Source organism: Crassostrea angulata, chromosome 4, assembly GCF_025612915.1.
Source record: "Crassostrea angulata isolate pt1a10 chromosome 4, ASM2561291v2, whole genome shotgun sequence".
NCBI classification, from domain to species: Eukaryota; Metazoa; Mollusca; class Bivalvia; order Ostreida; family Ostreidae; genus Magallana; species Magallana angulata.
The window spans coordinates 43,403,819-43,418,906 of NC_069114.1; the positions used below are offsets into that span (position 1 = coordinate 43,403,819).

General features: G+C 35.1%; 1 protein-coding gene across 1 annotated transcript in view; it reads left to right on the top strand.

Moving 5' to 3' along the window:
- The window catches only part of LOC128179592 (meiotic recombination protein REC8 homolog), a 37,202-nt gene that overhangs the window by 16,145 nt on the left and 5,969 nt on the right, over nt 1-15,088 (top strand). Inside the window, exons 12-13 of the mRNA XM_052847053.1 lie at nt 5,798-5,991; nt 11,743-11,885. Coding sequence (XP_052703013.1) covers nt 5,798-5,991; nt 11,743-11,885 — 337 coding nt within the window. The remainder of the gene's footprint in view (nt 1-5,797; nt 5,992-11,742; nt 11,886-15,088) is intronic.

Genomic DNA, 15,088 nt, shown 5'->3' on the forward strand with positions numbered 1-15,088 from the left:
AGGAATATATAAAGTAAATCTTTAAAAATCTTCTTCTCAGAAACTAATCAGCAAGATGATTCTTTATCATTGTTAAAACTTTGGCTCCAGGACAATTCTTCGGCCTCACAAGAAGGTTCAGAGTTTGATGTAGCTAAATATCCCATATATAAACAATTGTAAAGGATCTTTTTGAGAACTGCAATACTCAACATGTGATATGACTATAGAATTGAAGCAGGCAGCTATTTTTTCATTAGAATCTTTTTGTATTACTGTATTGAGTTATTGCCCTTGATTTATTGATTCTTGATTATTTTAATTAATGCATCCACTGTTAACCAATTATTGTGATGATTATTTTTATACAATAATAAATATTCAATGTATATAAGTTGTTCTGCATAAGAAGTTTTGGGTAAGGCCAGATTATTTTGTTTATTTTTGATTTCCAATTTTTAGATACTATGAATTATTTTAGGTTGGCACATATTTAGGGACAGTGTCTGTTACATTTCGATTAGCGACTGTTTGGGGTTAAACTTGAACAGGTATGGATAGATTGAGTGTGTGAACATCCTTGCTCTATCTAATCTACGTGTTTTCTAACCTTCGATACAAAGTGTGCGGTCATTCCTGCCCTGTATCGCATTAATACAAGTGTGCAGTCATATCTGATTGTATTGGTGGTGGTAGCGGCGGAGCACTAATGTATGGTCATCCATGCTGGTGTTCAGGCCTTTCTAGCGCAAGTGTGCGGCACTTGCGGCACTCCCTGCTTGCGTTAGGTTGAGCTGTTGGTGCAAGTGTGCGGTCATCCCTGCTTGCGTAAACGTTGGTACCTGTTGAGTTGCGTAGGTGTGCCGTCATCCCTGCCTGCGTAACTTTCAGAGTCCCTATATATGTGCAGGAGCGGTGATTAAAGTCTGCTCTTGTAAATATTGGCAGCAATCAGGGCTATCCGAGTTCCAAGGGGGAAAAATGGATTTTATTTATACAGGATCTACATGTATTATTGTACATTGTCCAGATTGTTTGTTTTATGACTCCATGTAGCTGACTTTATCATACCTATTGTTCCTCAGGTGAGCGATGTGGCCCATGGGCCTCTTGTTTGACTTCTTTTCTAAAACCACTGGTCCAAATTTAACCAAACTTGGTACAAATCATCCTTATGGGAAGGGGATTGTATATTATTGAAATATCGGGCAAACCATTTTTTTAAAGGGAGATAATTGTAAAACTGTAGAAATAAGTTACGTGTTTTATAAAATCTTCTTCTCAAGAACCACTGCACCAGAAATGCCAATATTTACAAAAAAGCTTGTATACATAATGAATATTCTAAATGGTTATAACTATAACCCACTAACACTGGGGCCCAACTAGGGCTTCAAAGTTGAACATAAAAAGATGTAGAAAATTTGTAAAAATCTCCTCTTTATGCAAGCATCCTAAGATAGTATTGATTCTAACTTTTTAAAATCATTAGCCCTGTAATAATCCTTGGACCCCAAGAGGGGTTTAAAGTTTTTCATAGAAATATTCACTAGTAAAAAAACTGAAAAAGAATGACACAAGGAACTGTTGTTCATGTGAGCAATGTGGCCCATGAGCTTCTTGTTTAAATGATTGTTGTCTCTGATATAGTAAAGTGACAGTGGACTAACTTGATGCTCATTTCAATAAATGGTAATATTTTCTGTAAGAAAAGGTATACTTTTTTAACAGTTATTAGCTCACCGAGACGAAGTCAGGGGGAGCTTATGCTATACCCTCGGCGTCGGTGTCGGCGTCGGCGTCCGGACCTGGTTAAAGTTTTTGTTGCAGGTCCTGTATCTAAGCTATTACATGTCCTGTCTTCACCAAACTTGCATGGATGATGCATCTGGACCTACTTATGGACTTGAAAGACTTGGATGCTGAATCTGAGTACTAAATTTCAGATGCTGGAGGAGGTTAAGGTTGTTGGACCAGGTTAAAGTTTTTGCTGCAGATACAATGTTGTATCAAATTATAATGTATCATATGATACAATATCATATTATGTTTCAAAAATGATACAGTATCATACTATCTTATACAATATAATATCATGTTTCAATGTTATTATGTATTATGTAATATGATATTGTAATATAATACTATATTGTTTTATATATTATGATATTGTATTATGTGATCAAATACAAGAACGTATAACACAATACAATGTCATATCATACGTTACGATATCATATCTCATCATTGTTTATTATGGTATTTTATTGTATTATATGATATATGTTGTAAATATGATAGGATGCAATATTTAATTTTATATTATTGTATTGATTAACATATGAACATATGATTATCATACAATTTTTTAACAGATGATATACGATATTGTGTCAAAACAGAATCCATGAATATCCAAGATCATAAAGTATGATTTTCATTTAATATGATAAAGGTGGTCTCATAAAGGTGAAGTCTCATAAGGTTGATGTCTCGTCCCGGTGACCTTGTAATCTGTGATTACCTATGTTTAGATTTATATTAATATTCTCCTTGAGAAAAAAACATTGTGTAGATTAAAGATAGAGAAATATTAAAGTTGTAAAGCTTATATAGGTGGATTTTTTCTTTACTTAATGATAGTTTATAGCTATAAGACTCATATTTAAAACTTAAAGTATATCTGATTGGTTATTTATTGAAAATCTCGTCCTCATAGCAAAGACATTTTCAGTGGTCAAACTGGGAATCAATCAATAGGGTATTTCATATGACTGCATGGTTATTATTATATTAGTTCCGGTTGGGTTTTTTTGGTCATATAGAGTGTTATTACCCATCCATTTTCAAAACTATGCAGTGCCAGATAACCATCAGGCTGGGAAGCTTGCTGTTCCTCATTCTGTTTTGGAGTTAGTATCAAAGGAGTTGAATTCATGCGTACATAACTGTTTGATGATCCTTGTTTGAAGAAAATGCATTTGTTGTTTAGATATGCACTTGTTTTTTCCTTGTTCATCATGTTTACATTTCCTCATCCAAAATGCCTTTTGAGATTCGCATATTTTATCTTTTAATTAATAACATTGTAGAAATTATGTTGCTTTGTGTTTAGCAAATTTTTTGTGAACATGAGTGCAATTAAAGACAGTTACTATACCTGACTCTATTTTAACAAAAACTTCACAAGTATGACTGAAGTTAAAACTACCGTAAATTATTTTTAAAATGGGAAAGCAAATTAATACAATTTTCATTATTCATAAGATTGATATATATAACTTTTTTAGCTCACCTGAGCCAAAGGCTCAAGTGAGCTTTTCTGATCACAATTTGTCCGTTGTCTGTCGTTGTCGTCGTAGTCGTCGTCGTTGTTGTAAACTTTTCACATTTTCATCTTCTGCTCAAGAACCGCTGGGCAGATTTTAGCCAAATTTGGCATAAAGCACCACTAGTTAAAAGGGATTCAAGTTTGTTCAAATGAAGGGCCACGCCCTCTTTAAAGGGGAGATAATTGAGAATTATTGAAAATTTGTTGGTATTTTTCAAAAATCTTCTTCTCAAAAACTATTCGACCTGAAAAGCGTTAACTTGTGTGGAGGCATCCTCAGGTAGTGTAGATTCAAGTTTGTTCAAATCATAGTCCCTGGTGGTATGGTGGGGCCACAATGGGGGAATGGATTTTTACATAGGAATATATAGAGAAAATCTTTAAAAATCTTCTTCTCAAAAACTATTAGGCCAGAAAAGCTCAAATTAAAATGGGAGCATCTTCAGATAGTCTAGATTCAAGTTTGTTCAAATCATGGTCCCCGGGGGTAGGGTGGGGCCACAATGGGGGGATCAAATTTTACATTGGAATATATAGAGAAAATCTTTAATAATCTTCTCAAAAACTATTAGGCTAGAAAAGCTCAAATTAAAGTGGAAGCATCCTCAGGTAGTGTAGATTCAAGTTTGTTCAAATCATAGTCCTTGGTGGTATGGTGGGGCCACAATGGGGGAATGGATTTTTACATAGGAATATATAGAGAAAATCTTCTTCTCAAAAACTATTAGGCCAGGAAAGCTCAAATTAAAATGGAAGCATCCTCAGGAAGTGTAGATTCAAGTTTTTTTAAATCATGGTCCCCCGGGGTAGGGTGGGGCCACAAATAGGAGGATCATGTTTTACATAGGAATATATAGAGAAAATCTTTAAAAATCTTCTTCTCAAAAACTATTAGGACAGAAAAGCTCAAATTAAAATGAAAGCATCGTCAGGTAGTGTAGATTCAAGTTTGTTCAAATCAAAGTCCCTTGGGGAAAGGTGGGGCCACAATGGGGGGATCAAGTTTTACATAGGAATATATAAAGAAAATCTTTAAAAGTCTTCTTCTCAAAAAGTATTAGGTCAGAAAGGCTCAAATGAAAATGGGAGCATCGTCAGGTAGTGTAGATTCAAGTTTGTTCAAATCATGGTCCCTGTGGGTAGGATGGGGCCACAATTGGGGGATAAATTTTTACATAGGAATATATAGAGAAAATCTTTAAAAATCTTCTTCTCAAAAACTATTAGGCTAGAAAAGCTCAAATTGGCGTGTAACCATCCTTTGATAATGTAGATTCAAGTTTGTTCAAATCATGGTCCCTGGTGGTAGGGTGGGGCCACAATGGGGGATAAATTTTTATATATAGAGAAAATCTTTAAAAGTCTTTTTCTCAAAACTATTAGGCCAGGAAAGCCCAAATTTGAGTAGAAGCATCCCCAGATCGTATAGATTCAAGTTTGTTTAAATAATAGTGCAGGGTTAGAGTGAGGCCACAATGGAAGATGAATTTTTACATAGGAAATATATAGAGAAAATCTTTAAAAATCTTCTTTTTAAAGACTATTTGGCCAGAAAAGCTTAAACTTGTGTAGAGGCATCCTCGGGTAGTGTAAATTCAAGTTTGCAAAATCACAGTCCCTTGTGGTAGGGTGGGGCGTTGATGGCGGTTTGAATTTTTACATAGGAATATAAAGAGAAAATCTTTAAAAATACTCTGGGAAAGTTTTTGGTCCAAAACTCAGTACTTAGTGTGAAAGCACAGGTTATGCAGATTTAAGATTGATGAAACCATGATTCCCTAGAGAGAAGTGGGGCCACGAAATGGGGGGGGGGGGGGGTGTATAGGAATAGAATAAAAACTTCTTACAGGTACAACAACAAAAGGGGCTTGGTATAAACCAAAAAAAAAGAGGTGGATAAAAATTGGCAGATTTTCAATTTTTTTTAGCAAGATCTACTGTACTTAGTTGTCAAGATATTTTGATACTGTAATGCTAATTTGATCAGAATTAAGGCAATTGTTGCTCAGGTGAGCGATGTGGCCCCTGGGCCTCTTGTTACCAAAATCATGATTATTTTGTAATTTAGAAAATCAATTCTACGTGATGTTACGGCCAATATAAAAAGGTATCAACACAGCAAATCATGAAATTTAATGGCAATTGAATTATAGTAAAATTAAGTTGCTTTAGTTATAACGAAGTGCCACAGACAGGTAATGGTGCCTCGTTACAAGCATAGTTTGTTATATCAGCCAAGTTTGAATTTGATTAAAATCAGATCCTCGATGCTCCCATTTATATGATTTAGCTACATATGATATGTTGCTACGTAGCAACATGTCATATAAACGGGAGCATCGAGCATCTGATTTAAATCAGATTGAGCCAAGTTTACAACATATAATATAGTCACAGAGAATGAAAACAACTTTGATGTAAGTGTCAATTCATCATAAGTGTGTTTTACTGTATATACATTTACAGTATTATGGTATTTTTTTGAAGGAGATGAAACAGCTAGTCAAAGTAAGCGCTCCAGACGAGCTCTTTTGCCTGAGCCAGAGGAACCAAGACAGGAAACACACCTGGAAATTCCAGCTGTTCCCGAGATGATGGACCTATTGCCCCCACAAGCTGATGTCTCCACCCGTGAAGATAGGATGTCCCCTGAAAAACCAAGGGCAGATATAAGTGTAGGAGTGAGTGATATATTCAATGCAGGATTTTCTAATGGTTGCTTGTATTACAGTACATTTTTAATTCTTTTTAGCTCACCTGAGTCAAAGGCTCAAGTGAGCTTTTCTGATCACAATTTGTCTGTTGTCTGTCGTTGTCGTCGTCGTTGTAAACTTTTCACATTTTCATCTTCTTCTCAAGAACCACTGGGCAGATTTTAACCAAATTTTGCACAAAGCACCACTAGGTAAAGGGGATTCAAGTTTATTCAAATGAAGTTCCACGCCCTCTTTAAAGGGGAGATAATTGAGAATTATTGAAAATTTGTTGGTATTTTTCAAAAATCTTCTTCTCAAAAATTGTACGGCCTGAAAAGCTTAAACTTGTGTGGAGGCATCATCAGGTAGTGTAGATTCAAGTTTGTTCAAATCATGGACCCCGGGGGTAGGGAGGGGCCACAAGAGGGGGATCAAGTTTTACATAGCAATATATAGAGAAAATCTTTAAAAATCTTCTTCTTAAAAACTATTAGGCCAGGAAAGCTCAACTTTGAGCGGAAGCATCCTCAGATAATGTAGATTCAAGTTTGTTCAAATCATGGTCCCCGGGGGTAGGGTGGGGCCACAATAGGGGGATCATGTTTTACATAGGAATATATAGAGAAAATCTTTAAAAATCTTCTGCTCAAAAACTATTCAATCAGAAAAGCTCAAATTGAAATGGAAGCATCCTCAGGTAATGTAGATTCAAGTTTGTTCAAATCATAATCCCTGGGGGTAGGGTGGGGCAGGGTTTGACATTAAGTTTTTTACTTACTAGACCTGTCGGGCTACCTCAGCAATTTTTCACTAGCCCTGACTCTTTTACTACTAGCCCTGACCAATTTTGACAAAAATAAACTAGAAGTAATGACAAACATAAAATATTAAATACCTGTTTCTGTTTAATTGTATTGGTTTATCTTTACCAATAATGAATCATTCAAACACTATTTAAGATTTAATTTTATTCAAACTGTACTAATACAATTAAAGGAAGTGAACATGAAAAAATTATCAAGGGCTCAAATTTATCTGTTTGATGTGTATAATGATATCTGAAAACCGTTTAGACAGAGCTTTCCTCAGTAAAAAGATATACCACTTAGAATAACTAATTCTTGCAATCCATGAGCGCTGCCATATTGTTAAAATCATTACCTCCCTGCTGGGTTATCTCTAAGCATCTAAGAGAGGGCAGCACTGATGCTGCCGTCAGTGAGACACATTGCATTTTTACACACGTTTAGTAACAGAGATAAAATGCCATCATCAAAATGTGAATGGAAACTTGGAAAGGAATGTAAAGAGCTGCAGCTATATGTCATTTTAAACAGTGTATATGGAGGAAGATTTTGGATCTCAGAATGATGCATTCCCATCAGCAGTTAATGTGACATGTAACTAGAATGGAATGTCCGTGGATCAGTGTTATTGTGACCTAATTTTCATTGCACTCGGGAATTTCTTGTTTATGAGTTTGAACATTATGTGTGCTACATAAATGAGCACACAAGGTGCATTGCACAGCATCCTGACTTTTAAAAAGTGTCTTAGTCCTGTTATTCTTAAACAGCATAAACAGAACCGGCGTACATATCATCAAGATCTTATGTATAAAAAAAACAAATCAGAAAAATTTCCAGGGCATTTAAAGTAGATCCAGTGTTCTGTGACGTCACACATTTTTGTAAAACTTTGAATTCTATAAAAATTGTGCAAGATAGTTTTATTTATTTTATGTGAATATAATCACATGGATGTAATTAGAATTATTGGTAGGTTAAAGATATTTTCGCATTTAATTTTATACTAAATTTCCAAATTTTTATATATTTTATTTATGCAAAGGGGAAATAACTCTTTTTCTGACTTTTCTCTCAGTTGTATGTCTAAATGCTATAATTTTTCTTATTCCAACGATTAATTTTAAAATATTTTTGTAATTTCAGTTTTCTGATAAAGTTGACATTAAAATTAAACAAGAAAAACAAATTTCTGCCTACAAGATTTTACCTCTAACAGAAAAAAAAATACATTTTTCTAATGCTAAAATATACTTTAGTTTATGTTTATCTGGCATCTCAAAAAGTGTGATGACATGTATATTTTTTCTAACAATTGATGACATTTAAGTCTATTAAGTCGAAATCAGTTCAGTTTTTCAACTTTCCTCAGAGAATTTTACGAGTATGGAGCTACCTTAAATAAAAAGTAACGGTAAGAAACCCCACCAAGAAAATGAAATTACAATTTTATATTAATTTAAATTGAAATCTAAAAACAGCATTTAATTTATGTAAACACTGACTGCCACATCTCCGTACAAACATCTGGAATGTGATGGTCTTATATTTCACAAATTAATTTATCTATTCATTTTTTGTACAAATCATAAATAGTTATCAGAGGTTCATTTATAGAAATGTACTAAATCCTTGTCTTCTCATGACAGTACACAAAACTTTTCTTCACATCAAGGCATATTTTTTCTTTGTAACTTTTATCAACTCTGTACATAAACACTGGCCTAGTTCCAACGTTGACCCAGTCACCAGCAGCAATGTGGCTTATCTACGTCAGAGAACAGATGCATGCTGGGGAATAATAGATTACCTCCATAAACCTTTCACTGAGAGTGTTAAATTGATAAAATCTCTTGATAGAAATAAACAAAAAGGTAACAGACCTCATTTTTAGCTCACCTGAGCTGAAAGCTCAAGTGAGCTATTCTGATCACTTTTTGTCCGTCGTCCGTCCGTCCGTCTGTCTGTCCGTCTGTAAACTTTTTACATTTTGAACTTCTTCTCTAAAACCGCTTATCCAATTTCAACCAAATTTGGCACAAAGCATCCTTATGGGAGGGCGAATATAAATTGCAGAAATAAAAGTCAGATCTGTATTCAAAGCGGAGAAAACCTTGAAACTGTAAAAAAAGGGGGGTGCATTTTTAAAAAATCTTCTTCTCAAGAACTACTGATTCCAATTCAACGTTGTTTAGCATAAATTATCCTTATGGGAAGGAAAATATAAATTGCAAAAATTAAGGTCTAAATATGTTTCAAATCTGAGTTATTACGAAAATAATAATAAAGGAAAGGCGTGTTTCAATCAGTTTAATAGCTTCGGATTCGGCATTCGGTAAAATGGGTAGACAAGACTTGGCCTGGGAAAAACAAAAGATTGGCAGTTATTAATCTGCCAATCTCATTAAAATTTCAGGATATTTGATGGACCAGTATATTTGTATTTGCTGTAAATATTGCTGCAAAATAATGCGTATTTGGAATTGACGATTGCCGATCTGCCCCGGCTTTTATTTTGCCACGGCCCAGGTTTGCGTACCCATTTTACCAAGACTCGTATTCCATACATCTAAAACGAGGTTCTTTGTTTAAAGCAGCCATGACATTATACGAAAAAGGGTCGATCTGACTATGATGAATTTGCTTGTTGTGCAACAGTTCGCGAATGAAGGGAGAGTTTTGAAACATGCAAAATGTATTTGTGCCGATTTTGTGAAGTAAATTGAGGCTAAATATTTCAATGCGTTGACAGTTTTCACACATGACGTTGGTGTTAGCTTGTTCTGATTTTCGTTTCGTTTTCATTATTTATGCTTTGTAACCTGGGAACTATCGTCTGTATTTCGTGATTTTTACGTATCAAATCAAACAGAGACTTCGGTAAATCAAACAGTTAACTGTTTACCTGCGCAAATTAAGCAAAATCTGATGTATCAAAAAAGTACTGAAATACAATTCATTCTATCGGTAATTCGGCATTATATTTTGCGTAATGGTATATTAATGCAATAGGTTTTGTTGAGATGCTCGGCATTTTCTCGAGTTTATTCAGTTTAAATAGAGTTTGATATCGCTGTCGGAAATATGTAGGTATATACATCTACATGTATATATATGATTCATTTCGAAAAAATAAATTGTGTTCTTTATTTGTTATAGTGCATGTTTCTTGTGTTTTATATAATTGTTTACAATTTCTATTTACTAACCATATTTGAGTGTTAAGCTTCGAATTATAAGCAAGATACAGAGATTTGCTCACAATTCTATGTTTGTACACAGATCTTAAAAACTAAAGATTAAAAAACAAAAAAAAATGTCAATATTTATTAAGAAAATTTTCAAAGTCTCTTCTTCCAGAAACTAACTTTAACAACTTATTGCATTGTAAATTTAACCTTTTTTAGCTCACCTGAGCCAAAGTCTTCTCAAAAACTATTAGGCCAGGAAAGCTCAAATTTGAGTGGAAGCATCCTCAGATAGTGTAGATTCAAGTTTGTTCAAATCATGGTTCCCGGGGGTAGGGTGGGGCCACAATAGGGGGGTCATGTTTTACATAAGAATATATAGACTAAAATCTTTAAAAATCTTCTCAAAAACTATTAGGCCAGAAAAGTTCAAATTGAAATGAAAGCATCCTCAGGTAGTGTAGATTCAAGTTTGTTCAAATCATGATCCCCGGGGGTAGGGCCACAATTGGGAGATCAAGTTTTACATAGGAATATATTGAGAAAATCTTTTAAAAATCTTCTTCTCAAAAATATTTGGCCAAGAAATCTCAAATTGGCATGTAACCATCCTTAGGAAGTGTAGATTCAAGTTGTTCAAATCATGGTCCCTGGGGGTAGGGCGGGGTCACAATGGGGGATGAATTTTTATAGATAGAGAAAATCTTTAAAAGTCTTCTTCTCAAAATTATTAGGCCAGGAAAGCCCAAATTTGAGTGGAAGCATCCCCAGATCGTATAGATTCAAGTTTGTTTAAATAATAGTCCAGGGGTAGGGTGAGGCCACAATTGGGGATGAATTTTTACTTAGGAACATATAGAGAAAATCTTAAAAAATCTTAAAGAATTTTTGGCCAGAAAAGCTTAAACTTGTGTAGAGGCATCCTCGGGTAGTGTAAATTCAAGTTTGCAAAATCACAGTCCCTAGTGGTAGGGCGGGACCGTGATGGCGGTTTTAATTTTTACATAGGAATATTTAGAGAAAATCTTTAAAAATATTCTGGGAAAGGTTTTGGTCCAAAACTCAGTACTTAGTGTGAAAGCACAGGTTATGCAGATTTAAGTTTGATGAAACCATGATTCCCGAGAGAAGTGGAGCCACGAAATGGGGGGGGGGGGGGGTATTTAGGTTACCTGTAGGTACAACAACAAAAGGGGCTTGGAATTTACCAAAAAATAAGAGGTGGATAAAAATTAGCAGATTTTCAATTTTATTTAGCAAGATCTACTGTACTCAGTTGTGAAGATATTTTGATACTGTAATGCTAATTTGATCAGAATTATGGCAATTGTTGCTCAGGTGAGCGATGTGGCCCCTGGGCCTCTTGTTTTAAATTTAGGCTGTTATTGGCAGGATTAATACAGATGTAACTTTCTTAAATCTCTGCAAATGACAATGAATGAAATTTAAAGTGGATTAATATTTGCTTTTTGATAAAAGTTCATTGTAACTTAATATGCAGTAAATGAAATTTTCCATTCATTGACAATTAATATATTAGCACTCGTCTAAAATTAAATTACACATTTATTGATTTCTATACTTAGTGTTATTATAATTTTAAAAACCCCCATTTAATGCCCTATAATTTGAAAAACATCCCATAGTGTCATTAAATTTCAAAAATAAGGTTGCTGTATTATGACTTGTGAAGAAATTTACTGTCTGTTTACATTAATGTAAGCAAATTAATCTTTCTGTAGCATGAGCTCTCTTCCATGGAGATCCTAAGAGATGCCTCAGTGTCAATGGAGCGAAGTCTCCTTCAAGAGGACATAACTCCTGTCCAGCTCCAATTGTCAGCCAGAAGCAAAGATGATTCTTTCTCTGACAGATCATCTTCTAGGTATAATATTTATACCCCCCGCAAACAAAGTTTGGGGGGGTATATAGGAATCACCTTGTCCGTCCGTCCGTCTGTCTGTCTGTCCGTCTGTCTGTCCGTCTGTCTGTGCAATCGTGTCCGGTCCATATCTTTCTTATGGAGAAACATTGGATGTTCTTACTTCACACAAAGATTGCTTATGACCTAAGGGTGTGTCATGACCTTGACCCAAGGTCATTCGGGCAAGGTCAAGGTCACTGGCAGAAAAAGTGCAAATTTCGTGTCCGGTCCATATCTTTCTTATGGAGAAACATAGGAAGTTCTTACTTCACACAAAGATTGCTTATGATCTAAGGGTGTGTCATGACCTTGACCCAAGGTCATTCGGGCAAGGTCAAGGTCACTGGCAGAAAAAGTGTAAAATTCGTGTCCTGTCCATATCTTTCTTATGGGGAAACATTGGAAGTTCTTACTTCACACAAAGATTGCTTATGACCTAAGGGTGTGTCATGACCTTGACCCAAGGTCATTCGGGCAAGGTCAAGGTTACTGGCAGAAAAAAATGCAAAATTCGTGTCCGGTCCATATCTTTCTTATGGGGAAACATTGGAAGTTCTTTCTTCACACAAAGATTGCTTATGATAAAAGGGTGTGTCATGACCTTGGCCCAAGGTCAATTGAGAAAGTTCAAGGTCATTGTTTCAAAAAAGCTAAATTCTGTCTGTGTCATGTCTTAATTGTATTAATGGAAATATTAGAAGCTAAAAATTAACAGTTTTCAAAAATAAAGCAGTTGTTATTTATAGAAAATGGACAGTGAAATAGATTCATCCAATATTTTCTATAATAGCAAAAATACACGCGTTATGATTTTTTTCTTAGCGGGGGGTATCAATTGTGAGCTTGCTCACAGTAACTCTAGTTCTAACAAAAATCTGACATAAAAAAGAGTAACATTACCTGTTCTTCTACCATAATTTCAAGAGCTTGGTAAAGCACATATTAAATGGCTTTTTAGCTCACCGAGACGAAGTCAGAGGGAGCTTATGCTAAACCCTCGGCGTCGGCGTCCGGACGTGGTTAAAGCTTTTGTTGCAGGTCCTGTATCTAAGCTATTACGTGTCCTATCTTTACCAAACGTGCATGGATGATGCATCTGTACCTACTTATGGACTTGAAAGACTTGGATGCTGAATCTGAATCCTAAATTTCAGATGCTGGAGGAGGTTAAGGTTGTTGGACCAGGTTGAAGTTTTTGTTGCAGGTGCCCTTTGATAGCAATATCTAAGTTACTACAGGTCTGTACTTCACCAAACTTGCATGGGTGGTGTGTCTTATGATACTGATGCACCAGACAGGCTTGAGTGCTGAATCTGAGCTATAGGTTTCAGATGCTGGAGGAGGTTAAGGTTTTTAGAGCAGGTTAAAGTTTTTGTTGCAGGTGCCCTTTGATAGCAATATCTAAGTTACTGCTGGTCCGTACTTCACCAAACTTGCATTGATGGTGTGTCTTATGATACTGATGCACCAGGAAGGCTTGGATGCTGAATCTGAGCTATAGGTTACAGATGCTGAAGGAGGTTAAGGTTTTTAGAGCTGGTTAAAGTTTTTGTTGCAGGTGCCCTCTGATGATTATATCTTAGTTACTACTTGTCCTTACTTCACCAGACTTATGATACTGATGCACCAGACAGGCTTGAATGCTGAATCTGAGCCATAGGTTTCGGATGCTGGAGGAGGTTAAGGTTTTTAGAGTTGGTTAAAGTTTTTGAAACAAGTGCCCTCTGAATGTATTTATTGAAGGTATTACAACAAGTGTTTCGATCGAACACGTGTTTACCTGGTGTTTGTTATTGAAGACTAACCAATTTGATTGGTTATTATATTTATAGAAAACCTGTTCTACAGGTATTCTCGTAAGGTACGCACGATTTGATAAAGAATTGAGTTTTAAGTCATTCGAAGGCTCTCTCTCAGTGCAAGCAGACGTTTCCCCACCCGCCCGCCCTCAAAGATAGCCATAAATGTTTAGTTTTATGAAAAATATATATATTGCTAATATGTGTTGTTTTGTTTTTGTAGATAAAAAGAACACAAGAAAATTGATTTATATACATGTAATATTTAAACTGCACTTCTGAGAGCGCTTCTGCATCTATATACGTGTTGTTATTTATTTAATGAATTATTTATGTTCGTTTGAGTGTAAACGAATAAGAACATAATGATTATATCTTAGTTATTACTTGTCCTAACTACACCAGACTTCTATGGATGTTGCGTCTAATGATACTGATGCACCTGACGGGCTTGAATGCGGAGTCTGAGCCATAGGTTTCGGATGCTGGATATGGTTAAGTTTTTTGGAACAGGTCACATGTTTAATAGATAATAGTACTATTTCAAACTTGCATAGTTGATTAAACTGTAATATGAATGAATCACAGAGGAAGCTTCAGATGCAGAGCTTGATCTCCATTCTCAAGGATGCTAAAAAATATATCTTACTTATTACAGGTCCTAACTTCACCAAACTTGAATGGATGGTGTGTCTTATGATACAGATGCACCTGACAGGCATGGATGTTGAATCTGGGCCACAGATTGCGGATGCTGGAGCAGGTTAAGGTTTTAATTTCGAGTGCCCTCTGATGATGATATCTTAGTTATTACTGGTCCGAACTTCACCAAACTTGCATGGAGATGCGTCTTATGTTAACTGATGCACCTGACAGGCTTGAATGCTGAATCTGAGCCATAGGTTTCGGATGCTGGATGAGGTTTAGTTTTTTTGGAACAGGTCACATGTTTTATAGATGATAGCTTGCATAGTTGATTTAACTATATTATAAATGAAACGCAGAGGTTGCTTCAGATGCAGAGCCAGATCTCCATTATCAAGGATGCTAAAGAAATCTCCTACCTCACTCAAACCTGCTCGATAGATAGATGTGTTTGTTGATAAATGATATAACATGATTCCTATGATATAGTATTGTATGGTATTGTTTAATATGATACAATATAATATCATATGTAATATTATAAAAGGTTATATGATACAATATGATATTGTATCAGTTTTTTTGATATTTTATGTTATGATATTGTAACATGATATCGTTATGTATAGTATTGTATATCATGATACAATATTGTATAATATTATATTGTATTATTAATTTATTATTTTATCACATGATACTATTGCAAAATATAATATT